Here is a 27,538-nt window from a genome sequence, read left to right on the forward strand (position 1 = left end):
CAACTCCACACCATAGCTACGCCATCATGACCCTTTCGGAGTTCTGCCTCGGGGTTGCTTTGCATCGCGGCGCATGTCGCCTGTGTCTGTGTTGCTCACCACCGAAACGGTACTCAGAATGGCAAAACCCATAGACTGTCGTGCTAAAATATTAATCTTATTTGTTTGGCCTTTTCTTGCTTAGATTTTGTAAAACGTATTGAGAAATAGACACAGTTAAATCCATTGACCTAGTTAATGTAACCAGAAAATAAGTCTGAGGTTATTTGCGAGGTGTCTGCCAGCCAGTTTATGTTATGTTAACAAGCAACTTTAGCACAACTGCCCACAATGTACTGCTTGCTGGCAAAGTGGTAATTTCAATAGTTAGTGACATATAGACACTTTACAAACGGATACAGGGCTCTCAAGTGTCACGCATTGAGCGTGACAGTCACTCATTTCGGTCTTTTGTCACACACTCCCGCCACACATTGTATTTCTCACGCGGAAAAACTATTTATAATATATTTAATATGCCGCAGCACCCAACATTTCTCTGGCACGCCGCTCTCACTATTAAACCGGCAGGAATCAAGTGCGTCTCCCTGGAGTTCTTAGTTGAGCCTGCCACTTATCAGCCAATCAAAAAAAAGAAAGGGGCTACACAATGGCCAATCAGAAAATAGCACTATTGTATCTGGGTAAGATTTAACGCAACAACCAATGAAAAAAGCATAGAGCAGCGTACAGACACTTCCCTAAACGTTTGTTCATTCGGGGGGGTGTAGAATGTCACTCTTGCCTGTCTTCAAAACTTGAGAGCCCTGCGGATAACCCCGTCATTGTAACCAAAATATGTCAGTTTATTTGCATTAGCTTATGTCAGTGAACTAGCATGTTGCTACTGCCCACAGTAGGCTGCTTGAAACACCGACTATCAACACACAGGACGAGTTGACCAATCACAGTCCTTGCGGTCTGCGTCGCCTCGACAAATTTTTGGAGGTGCACGTCGAGCTACGGTGGAAGGGCTCGGAGGGGGGTTCGCGGCGACGCAGAGGGGTCTGCGGGGGTATGCCGTCGATTTGACGCAGAAGCATAAATCAGCCTTTAGGAAAAGAAGAACGGGACGGTTGGGTTTAGGAAACGTGACACGCGGGACACGATCCCCGGTCTCCTGGTTGAAAGTCCTGTGTTGTTTAACCCATCCACACTTCTTAAGGCATTTGGTCATAAATCAAATTACTGGACAAATTGGAATTTTGACCTGATGATAGCGCTAGAGCAAAAGTAAGAGGATCACCAAGGTAAGGTAACGTATCCAAATGTGTTTGAGATATTTCACTCAAAACAACATGGGAAACTCATGGTGATGCTTGAGGAAAGGTCAGGTGATCACCAATATCAGTCGGCTTCATCCTCTGGAGACTATGACTGTCTCTACAAAATGTCATCGCAACCCACTAAGTAGTTGTGGAGATATTTCATGCCACTAACATGGCTAAAAATAGCATATCCAACCCTGTCTGTCAAGCCAAAACAAATGCTCCTGAAATCTGCAACACTAAAGAGATGTGCCGTCAGAAACGTCCCTAAATTGTCCAGAGCTACAACCCAAATCCAGCACAAACAGAACAGCTCTAAGGTACAAGTTGAAACCATTGCAGAGACATCTCCACCAGGTATCCTCAACAGACATCCTGACAGTATAAACCACATCTACTGTACATGCGTACTTACTTGTGTATTGAGAAACAGCTGTACTCTGTCCAATACTGCCGTCATCTGCCACTGCAGTAACAGTAATGTTATACTGGACACCAGCAGTCAGGTTAGTTATATTTATGTTTGTTTTAGTGACATTATCACTCCAGTTTTTTGTTCCATCTGTCCATTGTACTGTAAAGAAAGAGCTGTTTCTCTCTGGTTTAGTCCACATCAGGGATATAGAGGAAGTTGTGATTTCATTGACAGTGAGATTCCTGACTACTTGAGGCTCTGTGAGGGAAAAGGTATTATGGGAAAATAAAGACTTTTTAAAACCATTTCATCGCACAAATTCGTCTTTGAGTCAGTCACAATAGTAACAGCGCAACCAGAGCCATGTTGCCTCAGCAACATTATCAAGCTACATCCATGCAACTGGAAGTTTATCTAGCATCTTTGTGTTGTGACACTTCTTAAGGCACCCAGCGTCATCTTTAACAAGTGACCAAAGCCCCTCATTTGACTTCTGCTATAACAGTAACAGAGTAACAGCAGCTTGACATAAAGACATCCCTGGATCACTAGTCCAGTAACACAACAGCAGAGTGCAGGATAAATACAAGATGAGGGAGACAGAAATAAATAGAGCAAATGGAAAAAAAACTACTGACTGTGGCAAGTGTGTTTCAGAGCACAGTTGCCCATCTAAGAAGCTACAATCGTAAAATAAAACATTTCCTTAATTGTGACTGACTACCAGGTCTAAAAACAAAGAGGAGAGGACCAAACCATTATTTATGAGTAAAATCTGTAGGACTTTTAGTATAATTGTGATGTGCCTTGATTTAAAATAAATACCACACAGTGGGATTTCAGTGACAGTGAGATTCCTGACTGTGAGTGACCGAGAGGTGGATGCAAAGAAAACAACAATGGCAGCAGAATATAATTCATATATGACAAAGCACAGGAATACTACCATCTTACAACATAAGCCAAATTTAAATGTCTACTTACTTGTGTACTGAGAAACATTGGCTTTCTCTCCTTCAGTACTTCCATCATCTGCCACTGCAGTAACAGTAATGTTATACTGGACACCAGCAGTCAGGTTAGTAATGTTTTTCTGTGTTTGATTCACACTGTCACTGCCATTTACATTTCCACTGGTCCACTTTACTCTATAGGAGGAGCTGTTTCCCTCTGGTTTAGTCCACGTCAGAAATATAGACGAAGTTGTGACTACAGTGACAGTGAGGTTCCTGACCACTTCAGGCTCTGTGAGTGAGAGAGAAGTCGGAGGGAGTAAGAATGCATATGCCATGTTCTTGTTACTCATCATTAGTGTAACACAAGTATAATCATCTTTGTATTTGATATCTGTGATTAATTCATGCTGAGAGATCTTCTGTTTGACAGACAATCTCAATCTTCAGCAATGCTGCAGGTACTATACTGTATAAAAGCATTGTTGTAGACATGGTAAAGGTCAGGAATATAAGTGATTTAACAAAGTAAGCACACTTACTTGTGGTGACCTCTTTACAGCAGTTCAAACAAATATTGAAGATTTGATAGACTACTCCAGGAATCAAATCAGTTATCAAACCATTTTCAGGGAAATTGATTAGGATTGATTGATTGATGATGGAGAGGGTGCAATTTGGTCCGGATCCAATGCGTATTGTTGTCGTCGTTGTAAATATTTCCATTTCATTGCTGCTACATGTAATACCTAAGACATAAAAGACAAAGAAGAAGAAGAAGAAGAAGAAGAAGAAGAAGAAGAAGAAGAAGAGAAACGAGACCAACAATAATAAATGAGTACAAATACATTTTAAAAAGCTCCATTTCCGCAGAGATATTGACAGGAGTGACGTAATTAACAAGCCTATATTACATTAAAAACAAAATACAGTATTTAAATATAAAGAGACAATTTAACAGAAATGTGGCACATTAAAAAATAAAGAAACAGCACACGTGTACTTACTGAGGCATTCTGCTTGGGAGATCTGTGGAGAGAGAAGAGCGAAAGTAAATAAATGATATTTCACCAGCAGAGGTCAGCATTGAGTTGAAAACAACTTCAAAGCATCAAACCCAACCACCTGTTTAATGTCGCAGGGCATCTGTAAATTTAGCAACAACTAATAGTACTGTTAAATAGGTCGTGTCTCCTCACTTTCTTAAACACCAGCCTTTTTTGTGAGCCCGTCCTTCCAGTGAAAGCACATGTAAGGCATGTTTCCCAACGTGAAGGTCTAAATGTTGTTTCAAAGCCCTTCCTAGACTCCCAGGAATTACATTCTGGTATATTAATAATGCGCTCTTCATAGGGCTGCGTATCAATATATACGAATGCGAATACATTCTGAGCCCATAGCACTGATTATCAAATGTGTGAAGGGACAAACATGGTTATATTTCCAAAAACTAAAGTATCATAGGCACAGCTATTGATGTCTAGCACTAGTTATTTATTAGTTCATTTTAATTGCCCAAGAGTAGTCAAATGTTAGTACATCAACTCTAAACATACAGTAATAAGCATGTAAAATAACCACCATGTGTGAGTTTTAAATTAGAAAATGTAAACTTCTAATAAATAATAATAAACTTGTAGTCCATACAGCTCAGAAAAAAGAGCTTTGGTTTATTCATCAAGACATGTTCTTTTCAATGGTACAAACAAACGCACAAAAGCTCAGTATTACGGGAGAAAGTCCCATTGTAACTGATGAAAAGATCATGTTTGTGTGTCAGTTAGTACAAAATAAAAGTGGACCCTGTTAATACCTGACCATCGGTAATCATTCTGTGGCCTCAGCTAATGATCAATGTGTGGAACTGTTGAAAATACTGTTCTTCCTCCTTCCTCTGGATAGCTCATCTCTCATACTCCAAAACAATTGCAAACAAGTTCTGACAGTAAACAATATCATTATGCATGAGGACATACGACTTCATGTCCATAGAAACTCCAACTCTGTATTTCTACCGTGGTTACCGTCCTAGTCCTGGTATCTGGACTAAACACACAGCTCTGATACCACATTACTTATTAGCCAAAAAGTAATCAGCCCAGCGTTAGCTGGTCACTGTGGGCTGCTCACTGTTGCTTTTCAGTCTGTTTACCACACAGCTAAACATTAAACACATAGCATCACAGTTTAAACCTACATCATTCTCTCCACCACAAAGATAACCAATCGGATCAATCATTTACTCCTGATGATGATAGAACAGATTTTACAGCAGTCCTGCATCACACAAGACCTAATCAGATCGTACTTTTAAATGAAATAGGCTATGTCAATGTTAAATATTACATTAAACACAATAATGTGTTCAATAATAACAATAATGTTCACTGCAGCTTTAATTAAAACTATCATGAAGGTAGGATTCATTACACTGCCATTGTGTTAAACTGCGTTATTTAAAGTTGGGTGTACTTAATTAAACCATAATAAGCAGCTGAGTGTAGCCTATATCTCTTGTATTTATTCCTATTCAGAATTATACTTACATTGTAAATCTTGAACATGCTTTGGCAATATTGTACTTAATTACAGTCATGCTAATAAAAGCAAGTTTGAATTATAAAATGTATATAAAATAGAACGGAATAGGATAGGTCTAACTACTCAAAAATTGTCAGACCATGAAACCGAGAAAGAAAAGGTTCATTCTGCATCAAATGTTGCCCCCTTCACCCACCCATCCTGGAGACCGGTGTCCGCTCCTTAACATTTCTTTTTCTATTCACAACAGTGACCCTTCCCTTCCTCCGGGACTCTATTCTTCTTTCTGAAGTACAGCAGTGTCACACGGTGCACGGGGAGTTCAAAGGCTTTGAAGATCTGGTGAAGGCTTTGTACATAGTGTATGAGAATATACTGTGTGTTGAGACACGTTATCATCAGTAAAAGTATGACATACATTTTAATGAAATATAATTCATATGTGTTTCACCTTTTACGGAAGTCAGCATTTGATTATTGAAAGTCCTCATGAAACCTCAAACATTAACCATCCAACCACAACCTTTGAATTATCAGGTAGTATGAAAAAATCCTGTCACTCTGTGTGGATTGCATACATTAATGGGAAGAACAGCCTGTATGAGGAAGTATACAACTGCATGACTATACTTCTGCTGTTTGTGCAGTGTGTTAGCACGGCTGAGCTTCACACTATCGCTCTGTCAGAGAAAGTGTAAATGGGTAAATGGCTGTCGATTTTTTTAGATATAAAAGAGCATTCCCCACAACGGTATGATCCCTTCTGTCTAGGGTTGTGTTCGGACAGACAGTTCAAAGATACCCACTGCTCCGAGTCCAACAAATTTCTCAAAACTTACTTTTCTAACTAACACATTCTAAAAATGTATTTATATCTATAACCTTTGCTACTTAAAATTGTTGAAAGCCAAAAATGCAATACACTGAATATACTGAAAGGGGAATTGAAAGGATTTAGATTCAATTATTGAATTTAATGCTGGATCAAAAATGAATAAAATAATAATATAATAATACAACTTTATTTATATAGCACTTTTCTTAACAAAGTTACAAAGTGTTTTACAGAGAGCAAAATACTATCAAACCTTTTAAAGTGTTTTACTGTACTGATGGTGTGGGCTCATTGCTTTTGCACATACAGTTGATTTTACTGACATTTTACAGTGATATATCGTCTTCTACTTTCTCTGCCAATCCAACCTTAAACGCAAACTGCTAACACATACATGCATCATCATAACACTAATGTAAGATATTGAGTGTACGTATAGAGACAAATGTTACTTAAAATTATACACGTCTGCCAAATTCACAGTTGAGTGAGAAATGACCTTGGAGAGTGATAACAGTATAGTTTGTGCTAAATGTTTTTGTCGCTGTGGAGAACAGTATTTAGTCACTCAAGTCCATATTTACTTAAGAATAAGACTGGTAAGGACTCTATATTTTTCTTATTGTTAACAAATCCACTGAAAACAGTGAAAACCACAAAGTGATCCTACCAACAAGTAATGCCGGTGTGGCCAAAGCACCAGCTAAGAAACAACAACAAAAACAGTTTTACTTTGTATTAAGTTCATAATGTTAAGTTCTTGTCTTTACTGTAGGCCTACAGTAGCTGGTAAAGCTCGTTGTGTCAAACTGCACTGAGGCTAAAACAGGCTACAAGAAGGATGCTGCAGCTTCACATGCTAACCTAACGTAACTAAACTACAAAAGCATAACACTTTCAAAAGATAGTTATGATTTAAAATAATTTAGATGAGTTTGTGTAATGACGGGGGTTACTTGCCTTAATGAACTACAAATAATTATCACCAAGCTCTGAAGCTCTAGCTGTTAACCTCTTTTAGCTTTCCAATCCTGTCTTTAGGTTAATTTGGGTTGTACGGCCCGCAAATTTCCCGTATGGTTCAGTCTTCCCTCTCTTCAATGGAAGCAAGCAGATGTTTTAGCTTAAATGTTTGATAAACACACTGTATGTGTGTATGTACAAAGTGTCCAGCACCAAACTGCCGATACAGTAGACCATAGATATCAATACGTATGACAGAAGACAAGCTACGTTAGCTAGCAGGATGTAGCTAGCAACTAAAGATATTTTTCTCAGGACTTGACTAATACAAAGCAAAGAGGAGAGTAAATATTAGACTTACAGTACATTCATCAGGTGGTCAGAAACATGAATCTAAATGAATGGTAATATGTATCTGTCTTGGCTGGATGTGTAAATAGGCAACTGTTTGCTAATATGTTAGCCATATCAACCTAATAAGGCAATAATATAATAATAGCCCTTTTTCACAGCAGACATTGTAGCTTGTCATGGCAGAGAAAGCACAGGTGTGACAAATTATATTAATGATGGCTGCATTCCATTTAGGTATAACAGAAAACCATTCAGTGAGTCTGCATGCACAATCCCAGGGCCCAGGAAAATAAAGAACCTAAATAGAGTGCATGATTACAGTAATCTTATTTGTTAAACTTGTGCTTTTCCTGCTATGACATGTTAAGATGCCATGAAAGAAGTCACAAAAGGAAGACATTTTCAAACATTACCCAAGATAAATTGTATCATTTATGTTTTTTAACATGGCCTGTTTAATTAGATTACATCCTACCAATAGGACCTTGTGGTGAGATGTTTTCTAAGCTGCTGTTAACAAAAGTCAAGAATGAACTCTAAATCTCAACAACTATACATTTAGTATTTGGTAGGTGTATATATTTAGTAAGCTCTATTTACAAACTAGTTTGTGCAGTAAACGTACATGGTACATTACAACTAGACCAAGTTTGAGCTTAAGAGCAACTGTTGCTGACTCTAGATATAAAACGGCTCGCTGCCTGACAAACTAAACCTCCTCATGCTCCATCAAGAATATGGTACAGGTCACATACCAGTATGTAAAAGCCAAGTATGACAAACTCATGTTTTCATAGTCAAGTATTCATTTTTAATTGACCTCTGTGGATGTGATTTCTCTGAGCTAAAATTCCCAAATGTTTTATTTCCCTTGGCACTGTTCCTAAGTATCAATTATTTTTCTGACTAAATAAACAAAACAACGTCTCAAGCCATTATACTTTGGCTCTGACTCAGAGAGCCGAAATAACCCAGGCTCAAAGTCCCATTTGGGAAATACTGCCCTAGAAATACTTAAGTTCAAATAATGATTCATTTTTTCATGCATCTACTGGTACTCAGCCCCACACATCTGTACATCCTCCCTCCCTGCTTTAACCCTCAGCTGTAGTCTGTCTCTTATCTCAGGACCTTATTGATCACTTGGACAATTATTGGGCAAATCATTATGGTGTTAGATACATGTATACTGATGTGTACAATCACTAGTAGTACATATTTTTTATTATATGGAAGCCACTAAAATCAAAGGAGAACAATGCCTTTGCTTGCCAGAATTAAGTATTCTAACCATTAGACTCACACTTGAGGAGCAATACTTAATGTTCATTGTGAAACACACTTGGCTAGGACTCAGCCAACGACCCCTTTGCCCTGTGTACAGTATCTGTGACCTTTGACTGGGCCTGTCTGCATGGGGAGGAGAAGGAAATGGCTGTACTGACCACTATATAAACATTACATCAACCCAAAAGGCAGCCAGCCTGCCACTCTCTGATTCCCTTTCATTCCCAACAGTCTGCATTTGCTGCTGATAATGCCCCAGTTCCTTCCTCCATAATAACACTCCCAGACCCAATAACAGCCAAGAAATCACCTTAAAAGTTGTTTGCTTAGGAATCAGCCCATTTACCTTATCTCCTCATAATCTGATAACTTGGAACAACAATGTAAAAGGAGGGAAAAAAAGCACAATACTTCATTTCTGTTCCTCGAATTACGCTTAAGTTCCACAACGTGGAGGAGGTGCTGGTGGTGCCCTTGTTGAATTGCTGAGTGGAGAAAGTGGATTTCTGTAGTTTCTGCGAAATTATGTTATCTGACTCAATCCAAAACATGTGTGCGTCTTGATGATAGCGACACAAAACAAGGTTCACAAGGAAGAAATGGAGAAATGCATAATGTTGTCAAGTCTTCTACTTTTCTTTCCTTTTTCCATTTGACCCTTTCCAGTCTTTCGTACAGTAATAGCTTTTTGTCAGCTGTCTAGTGCATGTCATTGCCATGCTTCACTTCACCCTTTTTTTCCCTTCTATTTTCTTATTTTCTCCTCTTGCAGGGTTTGTGTGTCGACATCTCCTGTCCTGTCCTCGACTTGATTTTGTTGTTGTTTTTCCATGATGTGTGGTGAGATCTTTTGAAAGTTGTGATTCTGACTTTCTTCTGTCAGCCATAAATTGGCAGCTTGTTCACTATTTAAAGTTCATTGCCTCAGTGGCTCATGAGCGACCTACTCATTGTTTCTGTTCTAACATAACTTCCTGTCACTTCCTGAGCCCACCCAGAGACCACTGATAACAGATGTGATCAACATAAAGGACTATTAAGTTAAGCATGATGCTGTACTTCATACCCCCAGCTCATTAATGTCAAATAAAGGAAGACAAGAGCTACATGACATTTGGCTTATAAATCAACGGTTGTCTCACTTAAACTGGTATTGGTTCCCTTAAAGCATTGCTGTCGCCAAAACATCACTTGAAAGACTGTCCTGTTCCTTCCTCCACAGTGTGCCATGTGTAATTACCTCATGTCAACCCGTACCTTGAGGTTTGTTTTCCATTATCTATGTCCCTGAATAATGTGTTATAATGCAAGTTTAAGTTTTTGTATTGTAATTTAAATTCAGTCATGGGGTTCAATGGAATACATTTGATAGTAACTAGGTTTGGTCATGTATTTTTTTTGTTTGTTTCTAACTGTATCGCAACACATGACTGATTCTGCCATGCAACATTGTGATCTTTGCTTCCGATTTATTCAGTGTCAGCGGAACCCATGGCCTTTGACCTTTTCTAAGCTACAAGCACTACAAGAGAACCTGTGCTGCAGTTTACCTCTTAAAGGGTCAGTTCACCCAAATTACAAAAGATTTTTTTCTATTTACCTCTCTAGTGACTAGTACTTCTCTTTCAGTAGTCTGTATATATAAATAAAGGCCCAGATCATTACTAATATTACCCCAATATTCAATACCACAATACACGCATCTACATGGATAACTCTGGATTGGTCCTAAAGTGTTGGTCCTGAAACATACTACCCTATTAAAAATTGACTATTGGGAGATAAAAGATAAAATTAAAGTATATTATAATCCACTTTATGGGAAGACCTGGAGACTCAAGATTTAGATTCAGTTCAGTTGTTCAGGAGTTTTATGGGAAATTCACATCCTTATAGAGGTCTTTTTTATTAGTGTCAGTTAAATCCAGAGTCACTTATTTTCATTAAAATACGTCATCCTTTTTTGGTGTGTTCAGTTTTCTGCCAGGACTGATAGACTGCAGCAATATAACTATATGCATGTAAGTTAGTAAGACAACAAATTAACTAGGCACAGAACATTTTAATTAAATGTTTTATTGGTCTACTGTTGATTTATTTGTTTTCTACATGCAGATGATACCTTTAGATGTCTGTGTTTAATGTATTTGTATTCTGTATATGGCATAGCATTTGAGAGTGATAGCATTTCTGTGAGAATACAAATGGCACAAAACTCCACAAGGGAAATTCATAAATGAGTGTGAGCCACGTCTGAAAATATCCACTGCCTCCAAAAACTCCCTGCCCATGACGGCTTTAGCTATGAGTGTGTTTGTCTCCAGGTACAGTATCAGCCTCCCACACCACAGTCCTGCCGCTGCTATCGCGGGCCACATCAGAGGCTATGGAAATTATGTGACGTAGTATTGACTGTTCCCAGCACTGTGCAGAGTGCTGAGCTGCTGCAGATACCCATCTAAGTACAACGCACTTGTCATTAGAGCTTCCTTCTCATGCTGCCAGCCATACAACAGGAGGAAGATGTGTATGAATGAATACATACCAACACCCACAGATTCTGGACACAGAGGGCTGGGCCATTACACTGAACATAGAAGTGTGATCAGTGTGATGTTTGAAAGGTGTTAAAGTGGAGCGTGGGGTGTAACGTGTGCTCGTCTGCGGGGAAGGAAGAGCAGAGAAGGCATAGTGTGGGTTTTGTATTATTAGTGACTGGCTTCTTCGTGCTGTATTCAAGGATGTAATTAATGCCTTTAAATGATGAAAGGAACTATGGCTATATATGTCATTTTTAAATGTAGACTCAGAAGAAGAATGCATTCTGGAATAGAATCCTGCTCCATGTGACCCTGGACAGCATGATCGGTTTCATCCTGAGGGGAACATAAATATCTGTATTAAATCTCGTAGCAATATGTCCAATAGTTGATGAAGAATTTCACTTAATAAGAAAAATGTCAACCTTGGTGGTACTAGAGTAATGTCAGGAGGTCATTAGGATATGTCCCCTGGGGACCAAGAATACCTGTACAAAATGTCATGGCAGTGCATCCAACAGTTGTTTGAGTCTGGACCAAAGCGGTGGACCGACCAACAGATTGCCTTTAAAAACACTCCTCAATCAACATTTCAACAACTGCCACAGCCAGCCTGTTATATGATCATTTTTGTACTAATGGGGCATTCAAAATCTTATTTAAAGCTCTCTAGCACTCCATCTGGAAAGGCAGTGTGATCGAGTGGGAGAGAGAAAAGTGAAACAAAAGAAAATAATAATTTTTCATCCCCACTACAGCCATGCATGGTTGTGACTCGCTCAGAGGCCACTGGTAGAATGATAGCTATCTGCTGACAATAAGGCCTTTGAGGCCGAGAGAGGAGCCTGTGTCTCATTTACATGGATTGGGGAACTGTAAGTCTTTGTAATTCATATTGTACACGCTGAGCTTCCAGTCACAACCCTGGTTGACAGCAGCCTGTTTGGGGATTTAATTTGAAACTGGACTGTCCTCATACATATGGAGGGGAGTTGGGAGTGGGCAGAGGCTGCAGCATTCCACAAAGGAGAACTTGACTTGTGACTTTTGCACTTTAGATCAATAATGGGATGCAAGCTTTCTAATCTGGATACAGTGAGAAGAATACATTTTGGAGAGGGATACTTGTGTTCACATCAGACGTCATGAAGTCATCACACGTCATCCACATTTTATAGTAGTGCAAGGCATTAGAATAGCAGCTCGCCTCAGTCCAGAGCCACAGACGGGCCAGTTCTTCTAAGTGTTAGAAAATGTCATGTTTCCTTGTTCCGAGATGTCCTCTATTGATAGCAAAGTTACCATTTCTGCATGCTGTCAGGAGGCCACAGACAGAGAAAGTGTGAGAAACAGATACGGATGGGAACAGAGAAAGGCTTCATAATCATGCAAAGTGTTGTACTTTTCCTGGGTCACTAATGTGCCAAGCTGTGACTTTGCATGCACTTCTCTACACTGCACCTCATAAAACATTTTTTTAATCCCATTTCCAACTGATTGCCACGATGGCTAGATAAAAGCTCCTAAATACAAAAAAACAAGATATTTAAAGATATAAAACAGTATATTTACTACTGAATGGACATGTTATTTCAAGCAGAAGAGCTGTCTTTATACTGTAGACTGAAAGTCTAAAGAAGTTAGATTTAAAAACTGAATTATGCATTAACATGTTAATGTGCCAGTTCTGTTTAATTTAGTTTTATATATTAATTTAATAAGAAACACTGCCTTTTTATTATCACGAGTATACTGTACATACATGTCTCTACTGATTGGGTCTCACCTGTGACACACCCACCAAACGAGAAAAAACATCTCAAAACCTGTTGCACACCGTTCCGAGGATACTGTAGCATAGAGATTGAACATGTGCCCCAGGTGTTTTCAATTATTCTGCCTAAGTTTACCTCTTCAGAGATCTTATTGATTAATGTAGTTTGGTTACCTCATATTATTCCATCATAGCTCCACTTGCCCAAAAAAGTGGTAACAGTAAAGATTCCAGAATTATTTTACCCCAAGAAATTATTCTTTTCACCAGATACATATAGACTATACCATAGACTTTTTTACATTTACATTACATTACATGTCATTTAGCTGACGCTTTTATCCAAAGCGACTTCCAATTAAGTGCTTTCAACCCTGTAGGTGCAAACTCCAGACAACAAGTAGTAAGTGCAAGTACATTAGCTTTAAATAAGCAATTTAGCCTTCGGCGGAAGATGCGTAGGCTTTCGACCATCCTGATGTAGGGAGCTCATTCCACCATTTAGGAGCCAAGACAGCAAACAGTCAGGATTCCGTTGAGTGATTAGTTCTCCCTCACTGTGAGGGGGCAGCAAGCAGGTTGGCTGATGCAAAGTGGAGTGGGCGGGTTGGGGTATAGGGTTTGACCATGTCCTGGATGTATGCTGGGGCTGATCCATTCATGGCCCTGTATGCAAGTACTAGTGTCTTGAAGCGGATGCGGGCAGCAATTGGTAACCAGTGAAGAGAGCAGAGGAGCGGTGTAGTGTGAGAGAACTTGGGGAGGTTGAAGACAAGTCGAGCTGCTGCATTCTGAATGAGCTGCAGGGGCCGGATCGCACATGCAGGCAGGCCAATCAGGAGGGAATTGCAGTAGTCTAGACGTGAGATGACTAGAGCCTGAACCCAAACCTGAGCCGCCTTCTGCGTTAGAAGGGGATGTATCCTTCTGATGTTATGCAGCATGTATCTACACGATCAGGTAGTTGCAGCAATTTCTAGCAGTCTGAGTGGGGACTACCACAGAGTTGTCAATTGTTATAGTCAGGTCTTGGGTAGGAGAGCCCTTCCCTGGAAGGAAAAGGAGCTCATTCTTTTCAAGGTTGAGTTTTAGATGGTGTGTGTACATCCAAGAAGAAATGTCAGTCAGACAGGCGGAGATACGTGCTGCTACTTGCGTTTCAGACTCCGGAAAGGAGAGAATTAGTTGGGTGGCATGCTCAAGAGTTTTGGATAGAAATGGAAGAAGGGAGACAGGTCTGTAGTTATTTACCTACAGACGAGTCGCGTGTTGGTTTTTTGAATAGTGGGGTCACTCTTGCCTCTTTGAGGGAGTCGGGGAAACAGCCAGTTGACAAGGAGATGTTGATGAAATGGGTGAGGAAAGGAAGAAGGTCAGGAGCAATAGACTGGAGAAGGTGAGAAGGGATAGGATCAAGGGGGCAGGTGGTTGGGCGGGCGAAGGTAATCAAAGTAAGAATTTGATTTGGAGATAGAGGGGTGAAAGAGGAAAGAGTACTGGATGTGATGGATGGAAAGATTATTTCAGGAAGTGTGGTGGAAAATGAAGAGCGTAGTTGACAAAGTGGGTTGGTAGGAGGTGGACTGCGGGAATCTAGGAGGTTAGAGAAGATGGAGAAAAGTTTGTTGGGATTGGAGAAAGAGGATTCAATTTTGGTTTGATAAAAAGAGCTTTCTGCTGCAGAGACAGAGGCAGCGAAGGAGAAAAGAAGAGACTGATAGGTAAGCAGATCATCTGGGTGTTTAGATTCCCGCCATTTCCTTTCCGCTGCCTGTATAGTTGATCTTTCAGCACGCACTGAGTCAGATAACCACGGAGCTGGGGAGGACTTGCGAGCCTGCCGTGAAGTAAGAGAACAGAGAGAGTCAAGAGAGGAGGATAGAGTAGAGAGGAGAGTGTCTGTGGCAGCGTTGGGAGGCATGAGTAAGAAAGATTCAGATGGAGGGAGGGTTGATAAAGTAGATAACGCCAGAGAAGAAGGAGAGAGTGAACTAATGTTACGGCGGACAGGTACAGTATCTCTTGAGATATGGTTGTGAGTTTGGGAGAGTGGGAGAGAGTAAGAGATGAAGAAATAGTCTGAGGTATGGAGTTGAGTAACAGTGAGGTTGGATGTAAAGCAGTTTCTGGTGAATACGAGAGGTGGTTGCCAGCTTTGTGAGTGAGTGAGAAAGTCGAGAGTGAGAGGGCAAAAGAAGAGAGAAGATGTACAAAGTCAGTTGACTTCTCTGTCTGGATGTTGAAGTCGCCCAGAAGTACCAGCGGAGGGCCAGTTTCAGGGATGACTTTGACACATAGATAACTAAAATTAGACTTCAAAAGCTGGGAAAGTAGTGGCTGGTTTAGCTCAGTTGGTAGAGCAGGCGCACATATATGGAGGTTTGACTCCGAACTGCGGCCCTTTGCTGCATGTCATTCCCCCTCTCTCTCCCCTTTCATGTTTTCATCTGTCCTGTGAAAATAAAAGCCTAACAATGCCCCAAAAAATATTTAAAAAAAAGACGGGAAAGTGTCATTTTTCTTGGTACCGTTCAGTCAGCCTGTCATAGCATCATCAGGTGTAGGACTGTGTAGTTTGGTGAACAGAGTTGGCCTATGAGATACAAAGACTACTGACAGGCGTCATGGTGTAGACAAGCTTATCAATCTCTGACAATTAAGGTCAAAATCTAAAAGATTATGGTTCGAAGGGGAACTGAAACCAAGATACAAACTAAATAAAACAGAACACCAGAAATATTCACTGTAAACGGGTAGTCAACATGCAGACTGTGACGTGTACTGAAGAGGATTGGTAATGTTGTTAACGTATTCAGAACGGAAAATGTCACTGTGCAAAAAATAATTCCTTTCAGTGAAGCAAAGTACTTCCATTTTTCTGCTGTAACTTCCTTGCTTCTGTGCTTTTAGTGACTATGTTAAATTTACATAAAAAAAAAAATTTCTGACTAAATAAGCGACAATCCCGTAAATGAAACGTTGTGGATATAGACTGTATGATGACCCAAATGCAGCCAGTACAGTATACTGTTTATGAAAGCAAAGACATGCAGTTGTCCCTAAATCGCTCCGGTATTGAGCATAACTTATTTTTAAGATTATGATCTGCAACCTCTCTGACTAGTTTCCTGACCGAAGAGGGGCACAAAGGTGTAACGCCCCCATCACAACAGTCACTTCCTAAATTCTGCAAGGAAGTGCTGACAAACCCTCAGACCCAGATTGAAATGATAAGAGAACTGTAATGAAGCGACAAAAAAAGAGCGGAAAACAGACAACAAGCAGGAGGAAAGGGGAAAATCAATTAAGGAAAAGACAAGAATAAGAAAAACTATTACAATACGTTTTGTCCCTTTAACCCTTGGGTTCTGTGTGGCCATCAACAACGTCTGACCACTAAGATCCTACCTTCACACGTCTCTCTCCCCCTCTCAATTTCAATTTAAAGAGCTTTATTGGCATTGCTTATACTGCCAAAGCAAATAAACATACATTAACTACAGCATAAAGACCAACTTAAACATAAAGTGATAGTGAAGGCACGAGGAGTACAATGGTACAGCAAAACGGTTACACAACTTATCACATTGTTAGTGTGGTGGTTTACTCCTGTGTGGTGTTTCAGTGGTCATCTCTTAATTTGTGGCAGGAGGCGACATAATCAGCTGCTAGGATGCAGCAGTTTGAATTCTCGCCTAAAACAAATTTCAGTTTGTCCTTGTCTGAAAGTGTCTCGAATTATTTACATTGACTTTTAAATTTGGGGAAGAAGATTTGTCTAATGTGTTTGTATTTGTCACAGTAGAGTAGGAAGTGATGCTCTGTCTCTACTTGTCTAGTCTAGTCTGTCCTCCCTTGGTGTCCAGGTCTGTCTGTGGCGGCCAGGTTTCCACAGCCAGACTGTGTCAACTCAGTCTGTACCTGCTCAGAGTCTTTGCTCACATATGGTGCTCAAGTATTCTGCTACTGTATATTGTGTCGTTTTAGGGCTAAGTAACAATCAATTAGGCTCTGATGTTTTGTAGTGTCTTCCCAGTGTGTGATGTATTTCTCTTATTGTCTGTAGATCATTTGGTTGGGCTGGATGGTTTCGGGGGGGGGTCCTGAGGTTCTGGGGGCTGTGTTGAGGTGAGGGAGCTGAGTGACAGGCCTAGCTGACTGAGGGGACTTTTCTCTAAGTTTCTCTCTTGGAAGTGTATTGCTTTGTAGTGGAAACTACGGGAGTCGCTTGTTTTCAGGTGGTTGTATCATTTTGATGGCTCTTTCAGTTGTAATTTGGAGGGGATATTGACTTGAGTTCTGTTCGGCAGGCATTATTTGGAATGTGTCTTGGCAGGCGTAATATATTTTTACAAAATGCTACATGGGATTTCTGAATTAGGTGATTGTCCCAGTCAGTAGTTTGTAAATGTCTACTGAGCGGGCCCCATATTTTACTGCCATATAGAGCAATGGGTTCTATTAGCCTACTGATTAAAAAATGTTTAACCAAGTTTTAATTAATAATTGGAATGTCTGTCTGTCTCTCTCTCTCACTCTCTTGTTTCCACATTGGATTAAATTATTTCAATGTCTGTAACATACATTATATGTTTACTTTTTCTAAATTTAAAATGTATTTTCCCCTTTTACAGTAGGTGGTTTGCCCTGTGTGTGGTAAACAATTCTTTGACACATTTAAATTAGAATATACAGCCACTAGAAACTGACTGACCACATATTATATAATATCCTGTGTCCAGAAGCTGCAAAGGAGACAATCAGGCCTCTAATCTGTGATTTAATCCAACCATACAATGTTAGAGAGCAGCAGGCTCTGTCTCTAAACCAGAAAATCATGATCGTCGTGTCTCTTAACTATTAATTACTGACCACAACTTTAGGCTCAACAATGTCAAATTTAAAGTGAAACAACTCTGGATTCTCTTTCTTACAACATGTATTAACAATCCCTGAAAATGTGCTGTCATAACTGTACACAACACAACAAAATATTCTCTTTAATACCGAAACATGCAGTTAAATCCATTTTATATAGACCATCAGCAGAGTCTGTAAACCTGTCTTTCTCTTCACAGTATCAAACCCAACTGTGGTGGTGGCAGGTTACCATTCGCATGTGTGTCTTATTCTCTGCCCAATGTGTGATCTCTTCATTGCAGTTGATTAAGTCAACAAGCCATTACCTTTACTTCCTCCAATGTAGTAAACATTGGTGTTTCACCATAACACAATACAATACTACAATTGAGAACCAATAAGACAAAAAAGATCTTCATTTAGGCATTCTTACTTGTCATGATTATTTTGTATATTTCCGAGGTCAAGAATAAACTTTGATGCTAAATAAATAATATTCCAATCCGTGGGATCATAGTCTACATCTATTGCATGTGTATTTTGTAGTTTCATTTTACCATGACGGAACAAACCAGTACATGATAATACGTAAAATGATGGGCCAATCATTCACCCACCATGCAACTATTTTCAACAATTTTTGAACTACTACTTGAACTAAATTCCACTTTGAGCTTCAAATCTGCTGACAGGAAGTGAAATATTGTTGGTGCCCAGTTTGACTGCAACAAGGAGTAAATAATTTAATTTTGTGTAACTAATAGTTATAATATTGTACACTATCATCATAGCAGGATTTCGTTGATTACATTTTGGATGTTGGTACCAGGTTATGAAATGCAAAGTGTGTGTATTTTAATATTCCATTTTCTGATTCAAATGAGGTCCACCTTATGGTCTGTGAATACATGATTAAGCTTTTTTTGCATGATATGACGTCATTACAACCTAGCACAGGAACAAGTTCTCATACCTAAAATAGAAAATAGGTTGGGTTTTTTTTAGCGCCTTTGTTTTCTAATCTGATGCTTCTAGTGAAGTTCTGGTTAAGATCTGGCAAATATTAGGGTTATCGTTAAAGGCAGCAATCATTGACCGTTGGTAGGAGAAGTTACTTAAAGCGCTGTCTCTGGTGTCAAAATCACAGTTTACATTTTGTACACATAAATATCCACCCAAAGCTCCTCACCTACAGGTTTTGCGGTAAGTGTGTTGTTGTGGCTGCAGGAGTGACAGGGACACTGAGCTGCACTTCATTCCATTCCTGACCCCCTTTGTGTTGGCTACATACATCCTCACATGCCATTCTCAACCTCTCTCCCCCTTTCTCCCCTCCACCCATCTCTCTCTCTCTCTCTCTCTCTCTCTCTCTCTCTCTCTCTCTCTCTCTCTCCCCAGAAAGACTAGTGGGGCAAGTCAGGTGGATCTTTGTTCAGGTGGATGCATTTTAACACGACACCACAAGTGCAATCCTGAATAAACAACTGACCAAAAAAGATATTTCAAATATATTTAGTATCTCATTAGAGTACTACTTAAGCATTTCAAAATAATGCATTTTTATTTTCACAAATAAATCCTACATCGTTAGACTTAATATAGGCGCAGCACGTCTTCCAATAAATAGCCCACCATTGTTACACCTCTCCAACTGAAGGTTGGCGTATTAATTAGGTCTACTTGCTGACATAAATTTGAATCCAATTAAAACCCTCAAAGGACTATTCTTCTCGTAGAAAGCCATGACACCAAACCTTCCTTGGGTGAAATTGGTTTGTAACAGTTGATAGTTGCTTTCATAAACTTTTCTCAGAAGTGTAATCTGTAACAGCACCAACTACTCCTGACCAGAGACGTAAATCACCTCACAGCACGGCAGCTACCTGCGCAACAGGTGCACTCCCACCCGCGTGATGAAAACTGACCTTCATCATCCAAACAAAGCGCCCCGTTGTCACGAACAAAACAACACCAGCTGGTTCAATTCTGCGCAAAATGTAAACGAATAAAAGCCACTTTTGTTGTTTTTTTTTACCTTGAGGAGAGCGCTGAAGACTAGGAGAGTCCACAGAGAGACGCTGCAGCACAGCAGTGGCTTCATCATGCCGCACGCTTTGGGAAAACAGATTCAAGTGACTTTTCAGTTCCGACCTTTCATGTCCAAACTTTCTTTGTCGCTTGAAAAGACTCTCCACTATCGCTACATGAGGAGATTTAAAAGTCAGAACTTTCTCTTCTCGCTGTTAAACGGGGAGGAGCGGCGGCCAAGCGCGTCACTTCGGGAAGTTTTAGTGAAGTGTGCCACTCCTCTCATCATCGGTTTCCCCCTTCTCTGGGGCGTAAATACACACAGTGGTGTGACTGCGTGTTGGGCTGAGAACGGGCCCAGTGATTCTGTGAAGAAGAACTTGCATTAAATTAAAAAAGGTGCCATTAGATGTCCTTGAAAATGCAAACTCATCTCTTTATTATTTGTAAAATAGTCAGTATCAATCTATAACAACATGATATGCTTATTCTAGATCAACTATAAACAAATTATATAAATAAATTATATATATATATATATAACTATTCAATTAATTGATTAATTTGTTATTTTATTTGGCATTTTTGGTTTGCAAGGGTTAAACTGCCCCTTAAAAAAACTTTGTCATACAGATATGCAATGATGATTGCTGGGTAATATGTATGTTGACTTGTCCAGTGTCAAGTCTTGATCATGTAATGAGATGATAAGATGAAGCCTATATGGTAGCTAGTTTAGGCGCAAAATATATATATTGCCTAATGGTGTGTGTGTGTGTGTGTGTGTGTGTGTGTGTGTGTGTGTGTGTGTGTGTGTGTGTGTGTGTGTGTGTGTCCTCTGCTTCAGTAGCACCACATATGTGCCACAGCTTCGACAGCCTGAGCTAAATGGCTGCCCGGTCATGCAGAAATGAGAGAATAACCCCGCATTCTTGCCATAATTTGGCCACGCAAGGTGGAGGAATGCATCGGATGGATCTCTTTACTAATACCACACAAAGCTGAGCTGCCAAGGCAAATGTTTGGTGTTTTTGGGAAACTTCCCAGAAGTGACTGGCCTGTTACAAACAAGTGACTTTACATAAGCAGGGGCGTAAAGCAAGGAAGCACGGGCTCATAAGCAGGAGAGGGGACAATTGCCATACTCAATCATTACAAGAAAAACATCTGTAAAACTATTAGAGGGAATTTCCTGAGCATCACAAACCAGCTATTTGAATATTTATTCTCCTAAACCATTTATAAAGCATTACAGCTGCAACTAGTGATTGTTTGCATCATTGGTTGATCTGTTGAATACTTGTTTATTTGTTTATAAAATGGTCATGGCATGTTCCCAGAACCCAAGGCAGCATCTTCAGACTGCTTGTTTGTTTGACTAACAGTCCAAACCGTGAATATATTCAATTTACACTCAAAATAAAAGCAGGAAACCCTCCTAAGAAACTGCAACTATAGAACAGGTTTCACATTCACATTTTCGCTTAAAGTGCTCATATTATTCTCATTTTCAGGTTCATAATTGTATTTAGAGGTTATATATCAGAATAGGTTTGCATGGTTTAATTTTCAAAAAGCACCATATTTCTGTTGTACTGCACATTGCTGCAGCTCCTCTTTTCACCCTATGTGTTGAGCTCTCTGTTTTAGCTACAGAGTGAGGCATCTCACTTCTGTTCCATCTTTGTTGGGAGTCGCACATGCACAGTAGCTAGGTAAGGACTACTAGCCAGTCAGAAGCACAGTATGAGGGCATGCTAGCAGCTAGGCAAGCATTATAACTTGTGTTACAAAGTGACGCACGTTTGTCCCAGAAGTAAAGGCTGGACTACAATAGAGCTGTTTGGAGCAGTTTGTGAACAGTGTTTTCTGTTGGAGATGGTAAGTCCCTTTGGGGTGGACTTTGGGCTTTTTCACTTTGTAAACCTATAACGTGCACAAAAAAGATATATAACACAATAAAGGAAAGGGAAAAAGCCAAAAAAGCATAATATGAGCACTTTAATAGATTATTAGTGATTCATTGATTTAGAAAATGTCAGTCTCTGTTGATCAACTAATCAATAAATCGACTTATCATTTCGGTGTTAAGAACAAAGAATTCTCTTACAAAGACAACAGGTGAGTGGAGGATACACAGCTTCACTGGGAGGGCAGGCTGTGAAGTGCTGCTGCATGCAGTCACCAGGGCTAATGTTAAGCCAGCTGCTGACGGTCAGGAAAAAACAAAATCACAAGGTCTCTTTTTTAACAAAGAATATGTGACATGTGGGTGTGTAGTAACAAAAACTGAAAATATTTACCTTTTGCTGTTTAAACAGTAAAGTATGAGTAATTGATTACAGTTTTACAAGAAGTCTATAATAATAATAATAATAATAATAATAATAAATACATTTTATTCGGCGGACACCTTTCTAGATACACAAGGACATCTTACATGTTCAAGAGGGCATAAAAGGAGATTACAAGACAATAAGAAAATACAATAAAATACTTTTAGTTTCATAGAAATACATTCAACAAAATAGACAGCATCTAAAAAGTGCTAAGAAACGTCAGAAAAGCAGTTAAAAAAAATAAAAAAAATAAAGAATCTTGCCCAACACTGTTTGTACCTTTATGGGTAACACTTTATGATAAGGGTACAAATCATATAGTTAAGTAATGTAACTAATGCATGACTCATGCTGATTTAATAGATTAATTAGTGCAGGATGTATCATGCATTTTCTCACCATTAACAAATTACCAAGTCAGCATGACTTTATAAGATTAGTCCCCGCTTATCATCAACATCATCAATTAAGGGATCATCATTAAGGGATGTTAATTCACAGTTACTTGATACAGGTACATTCATTGACATGCAACCAAATTAACAGTAGGCCCACCTATTCTCACAGAAATATGAAGCTATATATTTTTTTTTTTGTTAAACTGGTCATCAGATGCAAAGATTGTCATGTTGCCTCACCAAACCAAATCAAAATGATCTAGCAGCTGCCAATTGACAAATGAGAGGAGAATGGACTGAAATTGAGAAACAAATTGCTTCATATTTCTATGAGAGTAGTTACAGTTCTGTTTTCGAGGCGACTGAGCAAAGGCATAGGTCTGAAATCAACTTGTATGTAACTGGAATCCAGATAATTTGGCTACATGGAGTAACTGTGAATTAACATCCCTTTATTGATGATACATTAATCACATCATTTGTTAATGGTGAGCAACAGGAATCCAGGAAACATCCATCATGAATTCATGCATTAAATCATCATGGACCATGCATTAGTTAAACATTACTTAAGTATATGATTTGTGCCCTTATTATAAAGGGTTACCCCTTTATGTTTTAACTGAATGGAGTTTCCGTGACTTCAGCAGACGTTTAGTACTTTCAGCAAACGTTTTAGTAGCACAACCTTAAACAATTGGAAAAGTATGTAAAGGATACTGAAACCCACAGTTCTGTTCAAATATATTTTTCTATCAGCGGTCAGGCTCAACTGCAGTACAGTAGTGTTGGAGCTAGAAAGGAGTCTAAAAAAGACACCTCAGTGTCATAGAGTGACTTTGAACCTAGAGCTGGGCGATATGGAGAAAATCAGATATCACGATATTCCTGACCAAATACCTTGATGTCGATATTGCGATGATATTGTAGGCTTGACAATTGTTGCTTTAACAAAATGTTTTCACAATTAGATTTTAGATAAATAATCATCAATAATGTAGATATAATGACAAAGTGGGTAAAGGCAAATAATAAAACAGTCTGGTAAGTGAAGAAAATTACATTAATTTACTGTAATGCAGCCTTTAAAACCAGAAAAAGACAACCCTTATGCCATATCCCGATATTATGATTTTCAAAATCCAAGACGATATCTAGTCTCATATCTCGATATCGATATAATATTGATATATTGCCCAGCCCTATTTGAACCTGCACTGTTCCTTTTTTTTTTTTTTGCACTTCATCTCCGTTTATTAAAGAACCAGGAATGAAATGAAATACGTGAGTGTGCATGGTATGGGCTAGTCATGTAGTTTATTTATGGAGCATTTTTATCAGCTTTGTCTCAGAGCGCTGTACAGGAAACAGCAAAAAACAGACTACTCTTGTGCATAGCTGGCTGTGAAAACAGCAAACAAACCACCTTGTGATGGAAGAGAAACTAGATATTATTATTTCAATGTTACAAATGAATACCTGATCAGAAATTAAACTCTGATCCAGTGCAAATATGTTTAATTAAAATGTACGGAATATGGAAAAAAATAAATAAATACTCATCTCCATCTATTCCACCCATTATTCTGTTGTTGTCCCTTCCCTTCATCCCTCATGGATAATTGCTGTTTGCCCTGATATCTTTCACATTCACAATTTTGTTAAGTCATCACTGTGTTGTCCACCAGCTTTTGTAAGAAACCTTTTTATGTTTCTGTTTTGTCTGTGTTCCAGCTTTATATGTTCACATCAATTTATCATTAAATATGTAATGAAGAAAATGCTCTCATTTATAAAAGAATGCCCTGTTCACATTTACACCTGGAAGATGGCCACTACAACCACAGTCTGATCTGACAACCCGGTCTCACGCCTGTTCGTAAATAGTCACGTTATTTTTATTTATTGATTCGTGTACAGGTCACGATTTTCTCGTTTATTTTGTGTACAGGTCACGATTTTTGAACGTTACCATTTCACGAACTGCCATGACACTGGGCTGCTCTGGGGGACGCAACAACAGGGAAAATTAAACGTCACACACTGGCGACAACAACAGGACGGACCGCCACACGCGGCCACAACGGGGAAATTAAATGCCACACGCCGGCGACTACAACAGGACGGACCGCCACACGGGGACGCGATCCCCGGGTGCAGGGACATGATCCGCGGTCTCTGTGGCACGCAACAACGGGGACATGAAACGCCACAACAACGGGACGGTTGAGGTTAGGAAGAGAATAACGCGGAAAGGAACTGCAACACGCCAGACACAATCCCCGGTCTCTGGGGTGAAAGTCCTGTATTGTTTGACCCATCCACGCCCCCGACCAACCTCCCTACGCGGATTTTCTGCTTTTCATACTACTCCCTACCGTTGTCGTGTTGTGATCATGAAATATGCTTCCCATTTAAATACATTACATTAAAATTTGTAATCACCACACGTAAAAAACGACATAATCGTGTCCTGTTCACAAATCAATAGATTCAATAACGTAAACATTTCACGAACTGCCATGAGACTGGGCTGGACCTGATGGGCACTCAGCAGCTTGACTGGTGCAGTTGGGGCTTAAAGGGTTGACTACTGTATGTCTATTAAACAAATTACTTATCATGTGTCATTCGATCACTTCTAAAGGCAGAATTATTTATACCTGTTCTGAAGGGGGGGAAGCTTGCTGAAAAGGGACAACAGTCAGACTGATCTCATGAAATGGCGTTTATGACGCTTATTCGTATGTCATTATTGCCGCATACTCCTTTTTTAGCCTGTTTATCAACGCCGTTTGGCCTCCATTGACTTACATTACCTTGTGACTGCGTGTGAATCGACGCCGTAGCGAGTTGTATGAAAGGGCGAAAATCCACATAGGGAGTTTGGTCGGGGTGGAAGATGGGTAAAACACAGGACTTTCACCCAGGAGAGCGGGAATCACGTCCCGCGTATGACATTTCCTTTGTATCCCGCGTGTGATGTTTCCCTTCCATGTTTGTTCTTTTCCTAAACCCAACCCCGTTCTTCTTTTCCTAATCCCAACGGTTTCTTCTTTTCAACCGTTTCTTCTTTTCCTAAACCCAAAAGTAGCGTCACGATAACACAACACGGTCTCACGGCAGTTCGTGAAATGGTCACGTTATTTTTAATCTATTGAGTCGTGTACACGGACACGGTCATCTCTTTTTTTTGGTGGTGCTCAGCACGGAATGGGAAGCATCTATACGGAGGTTGTGTTTAGGAAAAGAAGAACAGGGAAAGGACACGTCACACACCGGGACACGACCCACGGTCTCTGGGGGACGCGTGACAACAACGGGAAGGTTGTGTTTAGAAAAAGGAGAACGGGGAAAGGAACCGTCACACGCGGATGGTTGTGTTTAGGAAAAGAACAACTGGGAAATTAAACGCCACACGCGGGACACGATCCCCGGTGAAAGTCCTGTGTTGTTTGACCCATCTACCACCCTGACCAACCTACCTATGTGGATTTTCGGCTTTTCATACTACTCCCTACTGTAGTCGTGCTGTGATCACGAAATATGCTTCCCATTGAAATACATTACATTAAAATTCGTGCTCACCACCACGAAAATAATGACATAAACGTGCCCGTGTACACGAATCAATAAATTAAATAACGTAACCATTTCACGAACTGCCGTGAGACTAGGTCAGATAACACGTATCCTTGCGATAACACGTAGCCTCGCAATAACACGTGACGTGGCTACGCTGTGACGTTGCAGACTGCCGTCCACTGTATACAGCTGTGGCAAGCCCAGGGGTGTGGGTTTCCACGTCACCAGTTCAATAACAAAAGCCGACAAGAGTACAGTTGAACACAGTTGGAAAGTTTATTAAGGGTAATTTACAGCATAGGAGGTGATTTTCAACACTACTTCTCCGTTCACTGCTTCACTGTCCACAATCCATTCTCGTCATCTTCTATCCACAAGTAATCCACAAACGGGTCCTCATCCAAAACAGTTCGGTACACAGGGGGGTAATCAGCCAGTCCAGGTCACACTAGTTAGTCTCACAGTTTATTTCAGTATTCTTCTCACTACTTTCCACCACTCTGTCTCACTCAGCTCCTTCTCCTTCCTCCTCTGGTTCTCTTTGTTCCCAGTTTAAAACCTGCTTCCCTTTTCCCTCCAAAACCTAATCACTCAACTGATCCCAGCTTTTCCTTGTTGGAAGAGGAAGTCCATATCAGGTTCGGGGGTGGAGCCAACGGGCCCCAAGATACCTTCCTTCACTTACCACTCCCCTCACCTCTCCCTGCAATCTACCACACAGCGTAGACATACACGCGGATAGCTCAAAATGCGTACAGATAACACACCACTTGGCTTTAGGAAAGTGGCATGTATGTTTACGTGAAGTCATGATGTCATGTTGCAAGAGTGAATGAACTTTACAAAATGGCATAGGTACACGGAAAGTGACGGAAGTAATTGTGTGAAGAATGAAAAAAGAGTTTGAGAGAGAAGTTCAAAACCCTGTTTACTTTCTCACCTCGGAACATCTCACCACTCACTATATGAAGTGGGTGTGAATGTCGTCACAACATATGTCGGTCACAGTCCCAAAATTCTGTCGTCGGATTATGGTTAAAGGTGCGAGCGCCACTTGTCCCTCCCTGGTTTCTCCTACTTGATGGAGCTGGTCACCTTCATTGTTACCTCCTTGGTCACCTGAAGGCTGGAAGATGGTCCAGGTAGAGCAGGTCAGCTACTAATCACAGGTTTGGCAAATCAATCCAAGCTCCAAAGGAGTCTTGGACAAGACACTAAATCCCAAATAGGTGCTTTATTGAAAAATTATTTATTGAAAAATGTAAACATAAACTGTGCATCAAGCCATATTCCTTGTTGTTGAATACATTTTTCAGTTTAATGAAACATACTGTACATAAACTCACAAATACATAACTC

General features: G+C 40.0%; 1 protein-coding gene across 2 annotated transcripts in view; it reads right to left on the bottom strand.

Moving 5' to 3' along the window:
- The window catches only part of LOC144522463 (receptor-type tyrosine-protein phosphatase eta-like), a 39,387-nt gene extending 19,299 nt beyond the window's left edge, over positions 1–20,088 (bottom strand). The window contains exons 1-5 of one of the 2 annotated variants that reach the window (XM_078257555.1): positions 19,865–20,088; positions 3,683–3,704; positions 3,218–3,424; positions 2,707–2,967; positions 1,723–1,980 (exon numbers count right to left, since the gene is read on the bottom strand). In XM_078257555.1, coding sequence (XP_078113681.1) covers positions 1,723–1,980; positions 2,707–2,967; positions 3,218–3,424; positions 3,683–3,704; positions 19,865–19,933 — 817 coding nt within the window. In that variant the 5' untranslated portion in view covers positions 19,934–20,088. The remainder of the gene's footprint in view (positions 1–1,722; positions 1,981–2,706; positions 2,968–3,217; positions 3,425–3,682; positions 3,705–19,864) is intronic. The other variant, XM_078257556.1, reaches the window with a different exon arrangement.
- Between the last annotated feature and the right edge of the window lie 7,450 nt (positions 20,089–27,538).

The sequence above is a fragment of the Sander vitreus genome, chromosome 8 (genome assembly GCF_031162955.1).
Source record: "Sander vitreus isolate 19-12246 chromosome 8, sanVit1, whole genome shotgun sequence".
Lineage (NCBI taxonomy): Eukaryota > Metazoa > Chordata > Actinopteri > Perciformes > Percidae > Sander > Sander vitreus.